The 23,086-nt window shown below is 37.1% G+C and overlaps 1 protein-coding gene across 1 annotated transcript; it reads right to left on the bottom strand.

Annotated features, from left to right (window-relative positions):
- Positions 1 to 570: 570 nt before the first annotated feature.
- Positions 571 to 22,370, bottom strand: kcnb2a (potassium voltage-gated channel subfamily B member 2a). The gene is made up of 3 exons (XM_051132510.1): positions 21,942 to 22,370; positions 19,297 to 19,963; positions 571 to 3,489 (listed from the first exon to the last, which is right to left on the bottom strand). Exons 2-3 carry the CDS (start codon positions 19,870 to 19,872, stop codon positions 1,573 to 1,575), a joined length of 2,493 nt encoding a protein of 830 aa, XP_050988467.1. The 5' UTR covers positions 19,873 to 19,963; positions 21,942 to 22,370; the 3' UTR covers positions 571 to 1,572.
- Positions 22,371 to 23,086: the final 716 nt, after the last annotated feature.

Below are 23,086 nucleotides of genomic sequence, written 5' to 3'. Positions count from 1 at the left end.
TTTCAAAGAAAAGATGTACAGCTATAAACAATGTCACATTGATATATCAACTAGAATCCAAACTTAATGAAAAAAAATATATATGCAGAAATGAAAGTCTGTTTTGGAATGTACATACGATAATCAGGTTGTATTAAAGATAAATCTGCTCAATGCTTGTGCAAGTAGATGATCGTGCAGCGCTTTAGTTATGTTCAGTGTTCCATCACATAGATTTCACATACAGAAACATTAGGGCTTTCAAGATTACATTTAAAAAAAACCTGAGAACTCAAGTATATTTGCATATTTTACTCTATAAAAAATTAGGACTTTCTGTACAGACTTGTCTGAACCAAACCAAAGATCTTAACGCCTTCTCATAAATGACTGTTTATGAAAAGGCACCGATTTGAATACTTACAGCAGGATTTGTGTTCCCGCCTAGTTTGTTTTAAAAATCATTTAAGTACGATTGACATCACAACTTGTGTATGTTTCTACACGCTAAATGGATGTAGCCGATAATGTCTTGAATGTACAGTTAATATACAAATCATACACTCAAGGTTCTGCATTGACATGTTGACATCCAATGACCTCCTTGTGACACGGCAAACTGTTTTGCACATCAAGAGAGGAACTTTAAAATAATGTTTTTTAATGTACAATATTCCCATCCAGTCAAGCTGACATCCTGTAGAAATAAAGTGCCGTTTCCTTCATCCAGCAGAGGGCATAGTTGATTTACTATGGCCGTTGTAGGTTTCTGAATTGAAGGCAGTTTAAAAACAATGATCTTTCCATACAGTTTCACTGATGCGGAGAGAGTTGCCCACAGCAGTAACCATGCTAAACTATTTATTTAAAGAACGTATGTATTTCTAAGTAGACTATGGCTCAGCTATAAAGTGATGCAAATGGAAACACTTGAACTGGTGTTTCACTGAAACAGACATGCTCATATAGATATCAGAATATTTAGTACTGATGTGTTTTATTTTGGTATGTTTCTATGACTTACTCAAAGGGACGGTTGAAGAAAAATTTGAATTTGATTTGATCCGCATTTGCAGAGAACTGAAAACCACTGAGGAATAATATCAAATGAAGGCATATTTTGGTCAAAAATATTATTTAAAGTCTGCCAATTTACACTGGTAGCACTTTGGTCAGAACTATTAAACAAACCCAGCAAAAATGTTACAGTGGTTAGTCTTTAAAAATATGCTTAGTGGGCTGAAAATCACAAATAACAATTTGTGGTATCTTATCACACTTGTCTGAATCAGTCTGATTCAAAAGATATATGATTCAGCTAACTAATCCTTCAAATGGAGGGTTGTACTGTTACAAAATAACAATAATGATAGAATAATAAGAGTATGATTTGTTTAACGCCCTCCCTCTGTATGAATATCACTAAGCTCTCTCTTGTCAAGAGCAGACCTTCTCTCAGGATCACAAAGTCAATCTCTGCGGCTGTGCAGTCCGACAGTGTTGAAGAAAGACAAAATAAAGTCCCCTTCACTACATCAGTATGCCTCTTTCTGTCCACATACTTTGATGCAATCGTTCTATAAGTTAGTCGCATCACATGCTCGTTTCACACGGTGGTGAGCGACCTCCCTCGCCTGAAGACTTGAGAATATCAGGGGAAAGGAGGTGGTTGTCCACCTTCTGTCCACTTTGAATGTTGTCTTCTGCTCCAATGGCACCAACCGTGGCAGAAGCACAGTTTTGTGCACTTTTAGGGGAGGTGGGAGTAACGGCGGCTCTATCGACGTGGTTTCTCCCTCTTTGGCTTTCAGAAGACGACAGGCTGAGCCCTGGAGAGCCTGTGGCTCCGTCTCCTTCAAAGCCTTTCCCTGGAGATCTGGGACTGTGCCTTGGAGAACCTGCCAGAAGTAGTGGGTCAGATACCGGTAGCTTTGGTGTCAGTGTGGCTGCGTCATCCGTCACGACTAAGTGCAAGTTGGAAGCCCCCTCGTCTGCAGATTCGGTGAAGTTCACTTTGAGTCCCTTGGCTTTGACTTGGTTTCCTCGTGGAGGGCTCCTCACGTTTTCCCCGCTCGGATCAAAGCTTTGGTTCTCTTCTCCCTGCGACATGGTGCTGCTGTCTGACTTGCACGGGACAAACTCGTAGAGGCCTTCTTTGATGATCGTGGGCTGCTTTGCTTTCTCAGGTGGCCGCTTCTCCAGGGAGCTGATCTGGCTGAGGTCTAGCGGCGGAGGAGCGCGTGGATGCCTTGCTCCTGAGAAATTCGGCAGTAGCGCGCTTCGCTCTACCTCACTGATGTCTGTGGCACAGCTGGCGAAACTGTCGACGCTGGACAGGCTTCTTATCTCAGTGATGGGTCTCTCTTTGTGCCGTGGTTCACACTGCACAACCTTCATCTCCATTTCTTCTTCTTTTACAGTGCTCGCTTTGGAAACCGAAGGTCCGCTGCTGCTCATGGATGAGGCGGCTGTCATCTGGTTGTACATTTGCTCGAGAGATTTGGCGTTCAGACGCTGAGGGCTTGAAGTAGGTTTGAGGAATCGATCTGGAGAAGCCAGCTGACCTATTTCTTGATATTTCGCATCATAACCTTTGGAACCCAAGTCCAAGTTTTGGTTCTTCTGATAGTTCCAGCGACTGGGTGAAAGATGATTGTCTGCGCCCTTCTCCTCGTTCTTTTCTATCACGACATCCAGTAGCTCCATATTGCGAGCAAAGGCATCTTTCAGGTTCATCGACACAATGCTCCCGTTCCTCTTGGCCCTCTCAAGTGCTTCTCTTCGTTTGATAGCCTTTTCTTGTCGCTTCTGCTCTTTGTAGAACTCTGAGAAGTTGTTCACGATGATGGGAATGGGCAGAGCTATCACTAACACGCCAGCGATGCAACAGAGACCACCTACTATTTTACCCAGAAGGGTTTGGGGATAGATATCCCCATAACCTACAGTTGTCATCGTAATGGTCGCCCACCAGAACGAAGCGGGAATACTTGTGAATTTCGTAGCATCTTCATCCTTCTCAGCAAAAAACACCAGACTGGAGAAGATCATGATGCCCATGGCTAAAAACAAAATCAGCAGTCCGAGTTCATTGTAGCTTCTTCTCAGAGTGAACCCAAGAGACTGGAGACCAGTCGAGTGTCTTGCGAGTTTCAGAATTCTCAGGATCCTCATGATCCGGAAGATCTGAACCACCCTGCGCACATTCTGGAACTGGAGGACACTCTTGTTGGATTCTGTGAGGAATATTGTCACGTAGTAAGGAAGGATAGCCAGCAGATCAATGACATTCAGCGGCCCTTTGAAGAACTTCCACTTGTTGGGTGAAGACAAAAACCGGAGGAGGTACTCCATAGTGAACCAGGCGATGCAAACGGCTTCAACGTGGGCCAGGTTCGGGTTGTCGTTGGATTGTCCGAATTCATCAATCACTTGTAACTCAGGCAAGGTGTTCAGTGACAGTGCAATGGTTGAAAGGATGATGAACAGAATTGATATTATGGCCAGAATCTGCAAAGAAACAAAAAGAGGAGAGTATTTAGTCAGAATATACAGTTGTCAAAAGTCAAAAGTTTACATACACCTTGCAGAATCTGCAAAATGTTAATTATTTTACCAAAATAAGAGAGATCATACAAATGTATGTTATTTTTTATTTAGTACTGACCTGAATAAAATGTTTCACATAAAAGATGTTTAGTCCCTTGTTTGTCCTGAACAGTTAAACTGCCTGCTGTTCTTCAGAAAAGTCCTTCAGGTCCCACAAATTCTCTTTTTTTTTTTTAACCCTTTCCAGCAATGACTGTATGATTTTGAGATCCATCTTGTCATTGTCAGGACAACTGATGGACTCATATGCAACTATTACAGAAGGTTCAAACGCTCACTGATGCTCCAGAAAAAAAAAAAAAGATGCATTAAGAGCCAGGGGTGTAAACTTTTGAACAGAATGAAGATGTACATTTTTCTTATTTTGCCTAAATATATATATTGTTTCATTTAGTACTGCCCTTCAGAAGCTACAGAATATAAACATGTTTCCCAGAAGACAAAATAAGGTAAATTTACCCCGATGAACTGAAAAAGTTTTCACCCCTCTGGCACTTAATGCATCGTGTTTCCTTCTGGAGCGTCAGTGAGCATATGAAACTTACGTAATAGTTGCATAAGTCATTGTTGGAAAGGGTTCAAATACACAAAAATCTGAAAAACCAAAGAATTTGTGGGACCTGAAGGATATTTCTAACGAACAGTGAGCAGTTTAACTGTTCAGGACAAAGAAGGGACTCCTGAACAACTACCACTTGAAATGAGAGAGTAAAAGTGACTGTGCCCTCATCCTTATTAAGGTAATGTGACTTGCGTCGTCTGTCCTCTCATTCTCCTACTGCACATCAATTCACAAAAGGCTTTGACAAGCACTTATTGATCAGCTACTTTGTTAGAATATGGAGGTTGTCCCGTGAGGTTATCTAAATCATCTTGCAAGGTAATCAAATAACCCTGATCAGACTGAGTTACTGGTCTGGCTATTATATTGCATTTCATCAAATCAATTTCCCTGTTTGCTGCATTACAGGTAGAGGAAACATCACATCCAACCTGATCTCATGGCAATTCGTATATATATTTTTCGAGGTGGTTAATACGTATGAATCTGTACAGCCTCGAATGCAAACAATTTCTACTAAATTGTATGCATTTTACGAGTTAGGGCTAACCCTTAACCCCACCCCTAAAACTATTTGTCACTGGGGTCTAGACAAAACGCACAAAATCATACGAGTTGCGTACATATTTTTTGAGATGGCTAATTCGTAGGAATTCACACAAACTCATTTGTATGGATTTTAACAATTTTTGCAAAATTGTACATATTTTACAAGTTCCTCAATTTGTATGAATTCGTATGAATGACCTACCCCTAACCCCATCCCTAAAACTACCCGTCACTGGGGTCTAGACAAAACGTACAAAATCATACGAGTTCCATACATATTTTTTGAGATGGCTAATTCGTAGGAATTCACACAAACTCACTTGTATGAATTTTAACAATTTTTGCTAAATGTACATATTTTACAAGTTCCTCAATTTGTATGAATTCGTATGAATGACCTACCCCTAACCCCATCCCTAAAACTACCAGTCACTGGGGTCTATACAAAACGTACAAAATCATATGAGTTTCATACATATTTTTCAAGGTGGCTAATTCATACAAATTCGTACAACCTCACTCATACAAATTCTAACTATTTTTGCTAAATTGTACATATTTTACAAGTTCCCCAATTTGTATGAATTCGTATGAATGAGCTACCCCTAACCCCTTCCCTAAACCTACCTGTCACTGGGGTCTAGACAAAACGTACAACATCATACGAGTGTTGTACATATTTTTCGAGCTGGCTAATTCATACGAATTTGCACAACCTCACTTGTATGAATTCGAACAAATTATTGCTAAATTGTAGGTATTTTACGAGTTCCCTAATTTATATGAATTAGTACAAATTACCTAACCCCTAACCTCACCCCTAAACCTACCCATCACTGGGGTCTAGACAAAACATACAGAATTATACAAGTGAGGTCGTACAAATTGGTCATGAGATAGCGTTGCACATTCTCACAAGAAAACAAAACAAAACAAAAACAAGCATTAGCAATGCAAAACTTTTTAAATGTATGTATGAATGCTGTCTAGGTAAGTGTGAAGCCTGACCCTATTTCTGCTAAAATTTTAGAACAATGTACCACCATTAATCAATGTCAAAAAATGTATTAATCATACTTTCGGAAAAGGTGCTACTTGATTTTCCTTATTTAAACTGAAAAATGAACATTGATCATGGATGTTTGTAAACTGATCCTCACTTCTAGGCCTCTTCAGAAATCCTACAATGATATGAAACGGTTTTCATGATGCCACCAGCTTCTGGTTACAATGTACTTAACTTTTCTTACTTCTACTTTCATGCTTTAATAAGGCTTTTGTACGTTAAAGTTTATAGTCAAATAAGTGTTAGGGAACTCATTTAGACAACTGTACTGCCATTATGACCTTGTAAATTATAATCTCATCCACAAAGAAATAAACTATAACGTACCACAAAAGACAGTGAGCAACAATCGAGAAACTGTTACTCATTCACTGGAACTGCATTAAGGAGGGATTAATAATGATCCTGGGTGGAGAATAAAACGGCTGACCTTGACATTGTCCTGTCATTGTGGGTGGCGTAAATACCCTTATGAAAGAGATGTCATAACACACTTCTACACATTCAGCACATTTGATCAACTTCATGATATTACACCAGAATTAATCATAAGTATTAGTCACATTACGCCCAGTCCAAATTGTTCAAATCTGCTGAAAAAATCAAAACACTAAGAAATGAATGATTTTGCTAATTTCACCTTATAAGCACTGTGATATTCTTTACTAAAATGTTGAATATTACAATGTTTAAGGAAAACTAAAGAGATTACAGGTTGATTCTTCTCTTGTGGGGGGCAGGGAAAGACTGAGTAACTGCTCCTAACCTTTCCATATCCTTTCTATAGATAGAAACTCAATCCTATTACAATTATCCTGAAATGTCCTCCCACACAGATGACAATGTGAACACCTTTCACAAGGTCCATACTGTTCTCAAACAAGAGTGAAAAATGTCACGCTGTTCTGATTGCAAAAATACCACTCAATGCTTTTCCAGTATGAATTTATAGAGAAGGTTAATTCAAGAGTCTTGACTGATGCAGTGAATGGTTAACCTACAATGAATATGTCAACTATGCAAGGAAAGCCTATAAAATGGCAAAACTGAAAAACCAGAGCTACACCAATATCATTTGTATAGTAAAAACAAAGTGCTTTGTTGTCATCGATCATCCAAGTATTGAGTGTTACCAGAGCATGCTAAACAAATGTCGGGGTCAACAGGTCACAATGCATGCGTTTGCTGCTAGAGGTGTTTGACATTGTGTAATACGGTAGAAGTGTAAGGAAAGGACTCTGAATAGCTCCCAGGGAGCCTATAATTGCCGTCGCATGACGCAGGGATTGTCCCCGCCAGGTAGGGATGAGTATCGTCTGGCTGTGACCAAGAGACCTAAAGTCCAGTCAGAGGTTGATGTACCCATAAAGATAAAAGTAAAAAAGAGCTGATTTTAATCCCTAGTTAGAGGGTCATTGAGGTAACTCTACAGGACATGTTATATACCATCCAATCATTTTGCATGATTTTTTAGCTTTCTAGTCAGAAAATGCTTCAGATTATTAGGAAAACATTTCTGCGTTAAAACAAATTCCCTGCTATCGCATACTGAACAAATGACTATCTATAAGGACTGTATGTAAACATTTTTACTATAGTACAAAAAAAACCTAAACAGACACATTACGCTAAAATAACGAAATAAACATAGACTAAAAATATAAAATGGAACTTAAAAACACTAAATGCACATAAATTTAGTTTCTAAGTAAAATCCAAACAAATTTGATGGTTGAATGCAGAATACATTTCCCTATAATATTATTCAGACTTTCATTTTAACAATATTCAACAATGTTTTACAGTAAAAAGTGTACACGTTATCTTTTTTGATCATTCCTATTTCTAAAAAAATGTTTTTAATAATACTTTACAGTAAAATGGCATTGTATTGGCTTTCAAATTATAATATCTGCATTACGTAAATATTAAAGTAACTTACGATTAACCAAATAAATACAATATTACAATTAACGGTAACACTGTACAGTACGGTGTCATTTGTTAACATCGTTAACTAACATAAACAAAAAACGAACGGTACATTTATTAAACTATTTATTAATCTTTGTTAATAAAAGTAGTCGTTCCTTGAAAGATCATGTTAGTTCACAGTGCATTAACTAATGTTAACAAACACAACTTGTGATTTTAATAATGCATTAGTAAATTCTGAAATGTACATTAACAATAATGTAGTTAACTGATGTTAAATAATCCACCTTCAAAAAGAACTGCCTGTTCACAACTATTAACTTTTCTAAAAACATCACAGTCACCCTGCTATTATCAGCTGTGTCAGACCCTACTGTACACCAGCTGATGGAATGGCACTAAAATCAGAGCAGTGTTTTGACTTTATGGTGACTTTAAGTTTGAAGGACATGAATTCCCAGCCTGATGTGTCGCTACGGTCAGCTCATTAATCAGTTTCACTGAAAGTCTGGGGGAAAAAAAAAAAACATTTATATCAAGGTATGTCATACAGGCCTCAGTTTAATGCCTCTGCTGACACATGCAGTAGGGCTGTGTTTGTTCTCAACGCAAGAGAGACATGAGCGATAAGTACTGAAGGAGAAAGGCAGGAGGATTAGTTAACTGTCCTCATCTGTGGATCTGTATAAACGTGATTACATGGGCAGTGATCTCAACGCAAGGGGGATTTCTGGCAATGGGCCAGGGCTTATGTGTATAGGGAAGCACAGGAAGCACCGAGAGATCCTTCAAGTCACCTAACCCTAATTTAACTCTCTAAGAGCAAGGTACTACTTTTCTGATGTCACAAAGACTCTTGTTTACATTTGCTTAATGTGTTCCTTAAGGGACGAAGTTTGATAATGATGCTCTTTGAGTCTGTGGCATTTAGAAGCACTGGCATGGTCTTTTGTTATTTTCAGAATGACATTTTGAAATGTTAAAAAAGTATTTGGAATTTTAAAAACAAAAATTAAATAAAAAAAAAAAATAAAAATAAAAAATGAGGAAATACCATATACACTGCTAGTCAAAAGTTTTTGAACAGTAAGATTTGTATTGTTTTTTTATAGAAGTCTCTTCTGCTCACCAAGCCTGCATTTATTTGATCCAAAGTACAGCGAAAAACGTTTGTAATAATTTGAGTATTTAAAATAACTGTTTTTATTTTAATATATTTTAAAATGTAATTTATTCTTGTGATCAAAGGTAAATTTTCAGCACCATTAATCGAGCCTTCAGTGTCACATGATCCTTCAGAAATCATTCTAATATGCTGTTCAAGCATATTATTATTATTATTAATAGTAATATTTAAAACAGTTGAGTACATTTTTTTAGGATTCTTTGCTGAATAGAAAGATCCAAATATCAGCATTTATCTGAAATAAAAAAGCTTTAGTTACATTATACACTATACCATTCAAAAGCTTGGAGTCAGTATATATATTTTTTAATAATAAAAAAACCCTTTTATTTAGCAAGGATGCTTTAAATTGATTAATGAAGACATTTATAATGTTACAAAATATTTCTATTTCAGATAAATGCTGTTCTTCTGACTCTTCTATTCAACAAAGAAACCTGAAAAAATTCTACCCTTTTTTTTTTTTTTTTTTTTTTTTTTTTTTAATAATATTTAACGGCTGTTTTAAATATTGATAGTAATCGTTTAAAAAAATGTTTCTTAAGCAGCAAATCAGCATATTAAAATGATTTCTGAAGGATCATGTGACACTAAAAACAGGAGTAATGATGCTAAAAATTTAGCTTTGATCACAGGAATAAATAACATTTTAAAAATATTTTTAAATAGAAAGCAGTTATTTTAAGTAGTAAAAATATTTAACAATTTTTCTTTTTTGCTGTACTTTGGATCAAATAAATGCAGGCTTGGTGAGCATAGGAGACCTTTAAAAAACATTAAAAATCTTACTGTTCAAAAACTTTTGACTGGTAGTGTACATCAGAAATGGGCTCTTTGCAAACCACTTTTCTTACATTATTATTATTACATGAATGACTTATATTATACATGAACCTTTTGGAACCTTTTGAAACTTTTTGGAATTTTTTAATGCCACTGAAATGTGTGTGTGTGTGTGTGTGTGTGTGTGTGTGTGTGTGTGTGTGTGTTTTTTTTTTTTTTTTTTTTCTTTCTGGCAGCTAATGTTGTTAATTATGTGACCCTGTAATACTTCTTGTTCTTGTGTCATTAATTACAATAAACAGAAGTATTGTCACATGAAATTAACACTACGTGGCAAATACATACCACCAGATAAACGCTTCAACAATACTACGGTAACATTAAGTAATTTTCTCTACAATTTAACTGCAACACAGTTGCATTTGTATGTAATAAGAGAGTGAATCTACAGAGTGATACAGGAGCCCTGAAAATTACAGCCAATTTCATTTGCTTGGATGAGTAAAAAATACACAGCATTGCCAAGGATGATGCCAAATATTAGAAAATATCTGACCAGTAGATGGTGCTATAGACCAGAATCGAGAATTGCATAGACCCATGTAATAAATTAAAACACATAAATCAATACATATTTGTCTTTAGTGCATAATTTGTATCCCTTGTCATGGAATTGCAGTATCCCATATCGAATATATCCAATTTCAAGAGGCTACCAAACAGAAGCACAAAGGACATGAGCAGTTAATAAACAGTTAAACTAATGCAAAGTGTGATTCTGGTATCTAAAGGTATCTAAGATATCAACAACAGTTTGGAGAACATCTGGCCTTTATGGTGAGTTTGGCTAAAAATCTGCCTGATTTTTCTCATTCGAATTCACTGCCCACAGAATTACCGTCTTGGCACTGAACCAAGGATTTAAAACTAATCACAAATAATATATGTACAGAAAAACTGTTTACTGAAGGCAATCTGGCCGAACATGAGGATTTGCCTTTTAATCTGCAGGATGAGGTGGATTTACCTGTATTGCAAAAGTGGAAAGTTCATATGCGAGGTAAAGAAACATGATTTTTCAATGAAAAAAATTATGAATGAGCGACTTTTTCTGGAAATATCTAATGAATGTCTGATAATGCTGATTCATGTTTCAGAGCAGCACCATGGACAGCTCCCTCGCTCCACAAACCACTAACCCAGCAAACGGCCTGTGATTCAGGAATTAAAGTGTTAAATCCATCTTCTTTTATCTGCGAACTTTGGTCGGATGCTCGAATGACTCAGTAATGTGTTCTCTCAGAAACAATTACAACAGGACAAGCTTTCAGCTCTTCCCTCGGAGTAGTGTGTAGTGTGTTGTTTGCACAAACAATATTGCTTGCTCTATTGCTTGAAACAGGCCCTTTTTCCTATTTTCTCCACTTGAGAAACACCATAAGGGAGGAAACTTATGAGGAAAACATTATGAAACATCAATAAAAGGCTCAGTTTGTCAAACTTTCAGTCAGCCTTTGATGCCTTAAACTGTAATGCTGTATTAAACTCTAAACAAAGTGTCCCACACAGCTCTTTCTTCCTGAGAGGAAGTGAAGGTTAAATTATTTCTGGAGAACGTTGTTATCATTACAGCCATGAGAGGAAGAAGAAACTCTGTCTGGAAACCCAAGAATGTCTTGATCGATACTGAAGGGTTATTTATAAATGAGTGTCATGGGATCTGTTTGATTGCGTGTTTTTTATAGAACAGGTTAATTTGGAGCTTAACTCCCACATTTGTCAAGTAGCTTTTGCTGAGTAAGAGACACACTATCCAGGTCCTCTATAACGCGCAACGGATAGACCGTGAACACGCGAAACTAACAGAGCTTCCGACACGCATGAAACCAGCTGAGCTACAAGATAGTAAGATGACTACTCTGTGTTTGACAGTGTCTTTGCATGCGCGGGGGTGGGAGGAAGCAGGGGGTCGTGATTATAGTGATTAGTCAATAATGTGGCCCTGATGACTGCTTGTGATTTACAGGCTAGCCCTCAGCCTACCACTTACTCGCATGCAAAATATTCAGCCTCACAAGTGGGGTAGGCAGGCAGCCTCTACTTAAACACAGCGTACAGACTGCTATTCAGTCTGTCCAACTGCCACCGACTATTTTTAACGCAATCCAACGTATCTGCCCTCATACCAGATCCACGAGAGTTTGTCCGACATTTGTCTCCCAAAAAAGTGTTTTACAGAACGGAAATCACAACTGGGTTCAAGGTGAGGTTGAGCTCAGAGGATAAAACTCTAAGTCTTATCCTACAAGACTGGCAGTGCTCCTGCCCGTGGCAGGGTTTTAGCTCTTGTGGGTTGGGTAGGTGGAGCTAATAGCATGTATTTTGTTGTCACACTGTATGAATAGCACACAGATTGCCTAAGAAAGAGCATCATTAGCACAACAGCATGAGATCTGATCTGCTTATACAAAACCTGGCTATCTGCTCTCAGTACAGTTTATTTTATGTCGATATTATTACAAAATATAATAAATATGATTCATTTTATAGAAACAGTAATGAAAGAAATAATACTTGTATTAAATATTAAATAAAAATAATATAAACAGTAACTCCCTTAAATAAGTTCAAAGACACATAACAATGAAAAAGAATCCAATTACTTGATAACTGACCCAAAAGTCAATATAGATTATAACATGAGGAGACAAGAGGAAATCTTCCATGCATATACATGCCCTTAAAGCATCAGTCCTTCATAACCAAGATTTTACAGAAATAAAATCATAAGTCATACATCAAAACAAGTCATAAGGGTCAATTTTATGAAATTGAGATTTATACATAATCTGAAAGCTGAATAAATAAGCTTTCCATTGATGTTGTTTTGTAAGGATAGGACAATATTTGAAAATACAACTTGAAAATCTAGAATCTGAATGCACAAAAATGAAGCTCTTAGAAATGCACATTTTATTTACAAAATATCTTCATGGAACATGATCTTTACTTAATATCCTAATGATTTCTGGCATAAAAGAAAAAACGATAATTTCGACCCTTACAATGTATTTTTGGCTATTGTTACAAATATACCCGTGCTACTTAAGACAGGTTTTGTGGTCCAGGGTCGCAAATATCACTGAAGTTTTCATCTGATGTTTGTTAAACAGCATTTTTACAACTCCTTTGATTTATAGTCGTAATCTTCCCATTGACTCTTTTGATATAAACGTAATATTCTTCTGACATTCTCAGTATTGATCAATTATTTTGTCTAGTAACTTTCAGCTTTGTCATGTAAAAACGTCACTTTGTTGGCAATGCTTTCATGGCTTAAACGGAGGTTGTTTGGCAGACTCACACTCTTGTGCACCTCTGACATTGGCTTCACATTTCTCTAAATACCACAAAAGCAGCTTTGTTACACCACAGCTGATAACGTCTTTGAGTCACCCTTTAAAAGTTTTCCTGCTGCTTAAACTCAAGCAATACAATATACTTGTTCATAATGCAGCGACTTCAAGAATTAAGGATAAGGAAAGCATTAAAAGCATTAAAAATGTTAGTGCTGTAACGAAATTAATTCAAAAATGAATCCAAGTCATTTAATTATGAACTTTCCTAAATATAAACATGACAATGCATGTCATGCATGCTACAAAAATGCTAGACACGCTACTAATGGACTCAATAGTTATTGATTGTAGGTCACGCTACATTAGTAATTGGCTTTAACCCTCAATGAAGCTTCAATTACAGGATCAGATCATGTCTGTATCTTGTAGCAGACATCCACTAAAAAGGAACCATCAGAGTTGAATGAAAGGTAGAACTGTAGCTATTTTGTTTGTTCATTACTCCGATTAAAGATAAATCCCTTTAGGTTTCTCAGGCTTAACTACATAATTGTGTGACACCGTGGGGGATGGAAACTCCTCTGAGTCGGCAGAGAGGCTAAAGGACTTGTTCCAGTGTTCAACGCCCACGCTGGGCCTATGTACAGTAGTTTGCTCTCTTTGGGTCACAAGCTCAGGCCTTCCTTTCCAAAGCACTGGATTACATAACGTGACAATTACTTTCAATTCAGAGATGTCTATTCTCATTTGAGGATATCTCAACCTTCATCTGAACTCTCACATGGATTTAATAACTGAACTGGAAACAAATTTTGGCTTTTTTTCATATATAGAATACAGCATATATATGAACATACATAGCCATATATAAAACAAAGATATAAAATAACTTGTATTTTTACTAGTCTATTGTAATTGTAAATTTACAATTGTAAAAACACATTAACTCATGTTTAAAATATAATTACAATAACGCAAAAGTAGTTACATACCAAATTATACATTCATCGGTCTCTTTACAGCACCATATTCACATGAAAATAGTTTTGCTTAGTCCATAATAATCCTAAAAGAAGATCGATTTTCCAACCTCACTCTGAAAGTACATTGGGAAATAATGCCCTTACTGAAGTAGACTAAGGGTGAATTGTTTTAAAATGATTAATGCAATCTCACTGTAGTTAAAAGGATCTAACAGACTCTTAAAAGAGCACTGGATGTAACCTTTACTCATCTTCACATTTACTTTGTCTGTTGACCTCCATGGCTCTTGAAGGGATGGCTGAGAGGGGAATTCACTGGGTATCTCCTTGCACACAGAGTCTCAGCCAGAACCAAGGCATCTTTATTTAGTAACAGAACCTCCACAGACAAAGAGCTTTTCCTTCTTTTTCCCTTTCTTCCCCTTTACATCAATGTGCTTGGTGCAGAGAATTTCCGCTCTGTCCGCAGAGCCAAGAGCATAGAGTATCATGTCATGATCAATTACTGTAAATACACATAAATTATTCACACCGCAGACATTTCAGAGGAACAGTGATCTCATCAAAACAATCAGCAGAGAACACCTCTTTACAGATTATGATATCTGATAAGATGTCTCTTAATATCAAGTATAGTTCTTACAGCTTTTCGAGATTCATTAAAATGCTATAAAAATCTTAAGCTAAATATATTTAAGATTTATTTTTAAATTTATATGAGAAACAAATTAATACATAGCATGCACTGATTTATAAAAACATTTTTAAATTATATTCTTAAATAAATGAACTAATCTTAAAAACATATTTTTATTGCATTTTATTTTAAATTAATATTTTTAATTAATATTCTCACATCTTATATTTATTTAAGCAGTTAAGTCATAGTTATGTACAGAAAAGACTGATCTAAGGCACTTTATTTCATATTTTCAGACTAGAAAATAATGGTTTGATTAGCAAATTAAATTTGAGAAACATGAGAGGAAGACAGTACAAATTCAATCAAAGTCACTTCCTGAGGTACTAATTGCATTCATCCATTGTTTCATCCATACTTTATCATCACGTCTTTTTGCATTGCTTACTAAAGGCTCAGGACGTTTACAACACATGAAGATGATGTGACAGACGAGCTCTTTAAAGGAGCTCGGCTTGGCCATGTGATGGAAAGGGTTAGAGTCCTCTGACCTTTTGAGAGGACGTACACCACACAAGTCCTCTGAGAAAAGCAGAGAGTCAATGGGAAACGGGACAAGAAAGAAAAACCCAAATACACCAGATACGCCACTCCTCAGCCAGAACAACATCAAACCATGGAGATGTCACACCTTTTTTTCCTCTAAAACAAGAAAATGGTTAAAATGTTCATTAAAGGAGTTCATCTAACCAGGTGATTTACAAAGCTCATCTTGGCATACTGAAACAGCGGAAACAATACGGAAAAGCCAACGTCCCCTGCCGCTCTTAATAACTTCCGTGGGGTGGAAAACTGCCTTTGCTAATTGATTAACTGCTCTGGCTAAACACGTGACCACATTACACACTGTAGCCATAAGCCAGACAAGCCAGGGCCCTCAGCAGTCTATTTGTAGGAGCAGACTAGGTAAATCACCAAAGGAGATTAAGTCTCCATTGCCTCACAGAGAGCAGTATATGCTGACCGCTAAACTAGACACTGTTCGCTTTATCTTTTCAACAACCAAGCAACTGTCCAGTTGCAAATTTCTCTGCTTTTATAGCATGATAGAAAACTTAACAGCTTATTTGCTAGTACTACTTGAAAGGATAAACACCATACAAACCCATTAAGCAAAAATGTATATTTTCAGATATTAAATATATTTTTAAAAATATTGGTAATATGTTAGAATATAAGTACATACATTTTGCTTTTAGCTTTGGCTACTTCATTTTTTTTAACCAACATGTATGGCCAAAACATATTTAATAATTACATTTTGCATTTTCCCCAAACATACTTTACATTTGTACGTATTTTCTCGCACCTCAAAGTACATTTTGCACTACATTTTGAGTTAGAAGTACATAATTATATTTCTACTCCAATTCATTTTTTGAAATACAAACATTTAAATCCCTGGTGAAAAAAACAGCATATGCTGGTAGGTATGTTTTGATGCTGGGATGCTGGTTAGGTATGTTTTAATACTCGTTTAAGCTGGTCCTTGACCAGCAACATTACCAGCATAAACCAGCAAAGGACCAGCTTAAACCAGCATCAAAACATACCTAACTAGCACCCCAGCATCAAAATATACCTATCAACATATGCTGTTTCTTTCTTTTTTTTTTTTTTTTACCAGGGATGGTGTCTGTCACAAAACTAAACTAAAAACTATAATAAATATGTTATATGATTCATATATTTAGCAAAACGCCATTCGTTTTTCTAGCTGACTAACAAGTTTTTTTTTCTGAGGTAAATGTGACAATACCTCACATTGTTTACAAGCTGTTATATTGACGTCTTTGCACGGTTGAAACGCTGATTGAGCCATTATATGAAACAGGATACAGATTTCGGTAAGTTGCACTCTTTCTTTTTAACATTCCTTCAAGAGTTTATTCACTTTTATTTCACACTGAAACTAGTATTAAAACGGAAGAGATGATCAGATCATGTTCGCGTTTAGCTGCCGCTTCTTCAGCTGAGGCGCCAAAAGCAATCTGTCACCCAAACCGTATTTATTCTTTGAATATTGTAATAAAACACAGAGAATTTTAAATCTGAGACTTATTGTGATTTATTGGATGAGATACGCGCTAAAATATTCTGTTCATTAACTAAAAACAGGCTAGACTCATCGATTCTGGGGATTTAAGAATCGATATTGTTTGTAAAAATGAGAATCGATTAAAATCTAGAAGTGTATTTTTTATATTTAATATTTACATTGCTGGGATTTACAAATCAATATTGTTTCTTTAAAATTATAATTAAAATCGATAAGTATTTTTTTCCCAGCCTTAATATTTTGTCTTGGCTTTAGAAAAATTATGTATATAATAGGAATGTACTGAAACTTCTCATGCATCAAAGTAAAGTATTCCTGGCAATATTTTGCCGCAATATGCCATCAGTGTGCATCGGAAAATACCTCCTCAGTGTCCCACCAGTCATTTCCTGCTCAAAAAGCAGTGTCCAATAACCAAACCACTGAACCCGCAGAAGTGAAGGTGGAGGTCAAGGTTAGGAACAATTTGCCATTAATCTTGCAGCTCACATGTGATTATTTATAACTGGACCCCTGCAATGTAAAGGGGTTTACTCTGTCCTCCCTAAAACCTAGATTTAGGCATGCAAAAAAAAAAAAAATACATTTATTACCAGACAGTAAAGACGGGTTTACTGAAGTAAACTACTTTGTGATTTAATATACTGCTATAGCACACATCATACCATCTAAATAGGCTTGTTGCAATCCTGCCAGGTTTTTTTTTTTACGTCCCAAACCTCCCTCCAGTGAACAGAGGTGATATGATAAACTGAACTAAGTTGAAGGTGATTTAGGTCAATACAAAGCTGCTTCTGGTCTGTCAGAGCAGACATTATAGGCGATAGGTGTAGGCTGAATGGACGCTGTGTGTTTGTGCTGACTCACTCAAACGATTGACTGGCAACAAATCATAGTGGCAGTGACTCAACCTTCATCTTCCTCTCTGAGAGCAAAACGTGCTACTACACCTGCCCGGTCCCACTACACATAATGTTAACGCAAATCTGTCAAACACATTGAATCAGAGTGAAATGATGTACCTTGTCCTTTTTGGTCAGGTAACAGTTGTTGACAAATATGCCCAAGAAAATGTGGATGAAGTTTAATTTGATGCTTGGAGTTCACTGAGCAAGCCAGTTGGAGTGTTTATGAGTATTACCATCTGTCCCTTCTCTCCTCATTTTTTCACTTTCCCTTTATTTCCACCTTATTTTTAAGACATTTTTACATTTTCTACCATAATTATATATATAAACTCAATTTTTGATTATTAATATGCATTGCTAAGAACTTCATTTGGACAACTTTAAATGCGATTTTCTCAATTTTTTTTTTTTTTTTTTTTTTTTTGCACCCTCAGATTCCAGATTTTCACATAGCTGTATCTCAGCCAAAAATTGTCCCATTCTAACAAACCATACAAAGCCTATTTATTCAGCTTGTATGTCATGTATAAAGCTCAATTTAAAAAAAATTGACCCTTATTGACTTATAATCATTCTACATATGGTCAACTTTAAAAGAATGTTAGTTATCATAATTAAAATGCTGGCATCATTACTATGATGCAAAATGCAGTTTTGTTCAGGATTCTAGTGAGTTTTATCAAACATGTTTGTCAACTTTTTTCATTTCTTTAAAATGCTTTTATTTACCTCTTGAAAAGTCTCTTTTCTTGAGAGCCAAAGGGCAAGAAAAAAAAATCCTGTACATTAAAGCATTTCACTAATGGCTCTTCTGACTACTTTCCCTGTCTGTATTCTGGGAAGTAGGCGATCTGTGTATTGGGACTGGGCAGTGAGTAGAGACAAAGCTCCTGAGCAGCTGTGAAAAAGCATTTTAATATTCTCAACAACCTTCTACCGGGACAATCTACTAACGTGTAAGAAAATATAATTAGTCAAAATCCGCAATGAGAGATATTTAAAGCACCATCTTTACATTTAACAGACCAAGATGGTGCTTTGTTTTAATGACTCATTCTTAATTAAGTAACGCGTGCGTATATCAGTCAACCATGCAGCATCTCACCTCATAGGCAAAATTAGGAGCAATAGCAAACATCTCGGATGGAAAACACAGCCAACACCGACATGCAGGACTATAAATCTTCCCTCTAGCAAGCTGTTTACCACGAAGAAATATGCTTCTTCTTTTGTGGCATAGAAGCCTGGGCTAATATGTCAATAACGACAGCCAGAGAAATGCATATGGGATGTGTGTATTTATAAATTCATCTTTGGGTTTCATATTTCATCATATCACTGCTGGCACCAGTCTCAGAATTTTTCAGTCCAAACCTTACCCTTGAATTTGCCCCTAGTCATTGTAAGGTAAATTAATAATTCATTTCAAACTGAATATTTGGGATAACTCTCTTCTTTTTTTTTTTAAGTGCTGGTTTGTTCTCTCAGGGTCTCAGATGGAATATCCTAAGTGGGAATGTCATACATTAATAATTACTGTGGCCAATAATTTGATAATTAGTGTGGATATACTCTGATCATTTCTTTTGGGCATGCGTGGGTCATGTGCTTGCCCTACCTTGGCCGCTACAGAAGAGCTCGGTTTCTCCAGCAAATCCCAGAGCTTCTGCCTTTTGTCTGGACAGCAGCCCGTGTCCACTTGATCTCCTTCCTTCTCCCTGAGAGTTTCAGCCTCTCTCCTTAGCTCTTCATTCATTTGCTCTTTCTTCTGATGGTACCGTGCCTGGCAACACGACTCCAGATAGATCTCATCGATGCCCCAGTAGTCAAGCTCCTGACCGAAAGACAGAGCGCACATCTCTTCCATCATGTGTAGCTTGCCAGTCCGGTAAAAGTTTAAAATGGACGAAAAGGCACCTGGGTGCCTGTCAAAGAAATACTCATTATCATTTAGACTGTAGTCGTCACAGATCTCCATTAAGGTTTCATGGGTGTTGCAGTCTCTGAGTTTGCCCAGACGGGTTCGCGGCAGTCGATCCAGGGTTCTCCATAGCACCTCGTGGACCAGCCCACCCACATTGATCCGGACTCTTCTGGATCTGGCTTTTGTCCGGATAATGTCGATGGGTTCTGGCGGGAGTGAGCCCTGTGGCCGTGAGACCCTCTGAGCCCCGAAGTTTGCCCTCTCGGTCATGACTGCTGCTGCTCAAATGTTATGCTAATTCAGATGTCTTTTAGAAGTACTATGATGAATCCACCTCAGACAAGGCCCTCCATGGTTGCACCTGAAAATTAAAGACATTTTAGGACATGTATGTACCAGAAAAATTACTTCAATAACATTTAGAATAATGCACAGGCATGTGATTAGAAAAACATCTAAATTACCAGAACTCCAACACTATAATGACCCTATTTTATGCTCCAAAAAATTAATGAACCAACAAACTTTGCAGGCTAAAACAAGACTCCAAAGCACACAGAGAGAGGATTATAAAAGGAGGAATCCTAACAAGGGCTTTGGAATTTTAGTAGCTCCCCTGTAATGGGGTCAATGAATTCATACATAATATAACTTTAATACAGCTCCGCTATGTAAACATGTTTTCAGCCTGCATAAATAGCGTTGTAATATTTGTGAAGCTTAAAGAAAAATATGTCTAGGCAGTTCAACTGTCCGTATAAATATTTTATAAATATTTTAAAGCTTTTATCCAAGTTCTTGTGGCATAACTAACATGCAGGAAGCCATTTTGTTGTCATGTGACAACATTACGAGGACCAAATGTTCCCACAAGCATAGTAATACCAGTAAATTTTGACCTTGTGGGGACATTTTATGGGGAAACAACCTTATAAATCATTTAGAATAAAGTGTTTTGAACATCTAAAACAGCAAATAACAAACGTTTTCTGTGAGGGGTAGGTTTAAAGATAGGGTTAGGGAATAAACACATTGTACAGTATAAAAACCAGTACGTCCATCGAATATCCCCACAAAAAAAAACGGAAACCAGTATGTGTGTGTGTGTCAAGGTCATTAAGTTTTTTAATTTTACCTAAATTCTGACATTTTTTTTATGCTGAGGCATGTTTTGAGGTAAGAAAGCTTCTTGATATTTAAAAATTTGTAAAAATGATATTTGTAATACACCAGCAAAATAATAAATAAAAGATAAATACAAATCTTGAAAAAAAACATTAAATTCTTATTCCACTTGACATTACAATGACATTACTAGTCAGCAAATGTGTAGTAAATGTTTTTCTTTTTAAAGTTTGCAAACAAAAATTAAATTTCTAAGAATTTAGTACATATATCATATCATGTAAACTCAGCAGTAACAATTGCAATGTTCTTGTGTAGCATTTGGATGTCAAGTAGGCTATACTTTTGGCTCTGAGGACAGACGGTAATGCGATTGAGTATTTAAGAATGTCTTGATGATAAATCCCGGTAGGACTATTTAGCGGGCTTCTATTTCCTGCTCTTAAAAGACTTCGTAACAGCCGGCTATTTAAAACTCCCAACCAGAGAGGAAACTATATAGGCCAACATTTCATAATGCTGCAGCACTGCGATGTTTCAAAACTATAATGTCCCGTTGTGTAGTTTGCATGGCGTTAACACCCTTGCCACATAATACATCCGCAGCTTTATGCTTTATCCCCACAAGGTTAAGTTGGTGTGCCCTGATATTACAAACTCTCTCTATAACCTTTAATTACTGAGGAAAAATCAACTCAACTACGGTGCACAAGACCTATGGTGAGGAGAAACATAAAAACACTAACGTGAACCAAGTTTGTTACAAAGCCATCGCTAAAAAGATGATTCTTCAAATTTTAGTTTCCCCTCACAAACTTTGCATTTCAAGCTGTTCAGGAACGTGCATCACAGACTAATCCTTAATCAGGAAGGAAGAGGCTGTACTTTCCAGTGCACCTGTTTCGGGACAGCTGATCAAACACTCTTACACAAATGTTCTTCAGCGGTTCATAGGTTATCATGAACCACGAGTGGAGACTTCACGATATAAAAAAGTTCTTGTAAAACAAATTGCATCATGCAGAAATGCCCTTTAATTTTCTGTCAGGAGGCTTTATGTCTGAGAGTGAAGTCTAAATAGCTGGGACACGCTGAGGGCAGCAGAACTGTAATGTTCTGGCATGCCTGTCCGCAGAGTTTACTGTGCATGATGAAAACAGTGCAGTCTTACGCACAACTATCCAAACGCGCGAATGAAGGCTGCGAAATCTTACCTTCCCGCCGTTCACCTCTTGTTCCTTTACTTCAACAACCAAAAAGAAGTCAATCAGCCTCTTATTTCCCCCTCCATCAGCTCAGGGAAGCGAGGCGTCAGTGGTACCCCTGCTGAAAGGGCAGTCGCTCCTCTTCATTCTGTATAGACCGAATCTCACAAACAACTCGCTGGAATCAAGCACAAAGACGAAGTTGTACAAAAACCCGAAAGTGTTGATTATTCTCGCCACGAAGCCATGATAGTAGGTTTAAAGTGAAAAGCGGCGCTTGTAAAGACGTGTTATCACACGTAGCGCTCAGCGGAGCATCGACTGAGCAGGAGTGTTCGCCCCGCTCGCTGCATCACAGCCCGGAGGTGAAGCCTAATTGGATTGAGCTGTACATCACCAAGGATAGCAGCAGCATCAGATCCCTCCGTCCCATACAGGAGTCAGTGTCACTGATCTCTAGCTCTCTGTCATAGCAAGTTCAAATGAGGTGGGGGACATGACACAATGGAACACGATCATGCACGTTTGAAAAAAGGCTTAATATAGAGCATATCAAAGAACCTGATATCACTAACGTGATATTTAAGATGATATTTAAGATTCTCATATGGAACCTCGTCAGGGATCACTTAACTGAAAGGATTGGAAGATTCAGATCGATAGGGACCTCTATCTATGACAATATCATTTTAATAATCAGATCTGGCAGGCACTTTTCACACTGACCTGCGTTTTGGCAGACTAATGACTTGACAAAATCAAAATCCTCTCTGCAGAACTTTTAATGAGATAAACACAACACCTCTATTATGGCCGTTAGTTGTAATAATAAGAGGGCATGGGGCAAAGTGCTGTATTTCAGTTGGCCACTGGATGGGGATATGATTCTTCTTCTTTCTTTCTGCACTTTCTCCCACCTCTTCACCCTCCCTCCACTACATTATACTCAACATTTCCTGTCAGCATTTTTCTAGATAACTTTAACTGAGTGGGACAATTGTTCTTTTGGGATTCATGCCCGGGCCCATGTCAACAGAGAAACATCCCCCCGCCCTCCTTCTTGTGCTCTCGGATCCTGGACCTATTGAAACTCTTAATAGCAGCAAATTCATTAAAAATACAGAGGATATGGTTTTAGACCTGGAAACCAAACA

The sequence above is a fragment of the Labeo rohita genome, chromosome 2 (genome assembly GCF_022985175.1).
Source record: "Labeo rohita strain BAU-BD-2019 chromosome 2, IGBB_LRoh.1.0, whole genome shotgun sequence".
Lineage (NCBI taxonomy): Eukaryota > Metazoa > Chordata > Actinopteri > Cypriniformes > Cyprinidae > Labeo > Labeo rohita.
This window is presented reverse-complemented; position numbering and strand designations above follow the sequence as displayed.

Excerpts from the sequence above, each read along its gene's own strand:
- kcnb2a (XM_051132510.1), bottom strand. The coding sequence starts at position 19,872 with ATGACCGAGAGGGCAAACTTCGGGGCTCAGAGGGTCTCACGGCCACAG. Across the intron at positions 3,490-19,296 it reads GCTCTTCTGTAGCGGCCAAG|ATTCTGGCCATAATATCAAT; the intron begins GTAGGGCAAGCA and ends GTTTCTTTGCAG.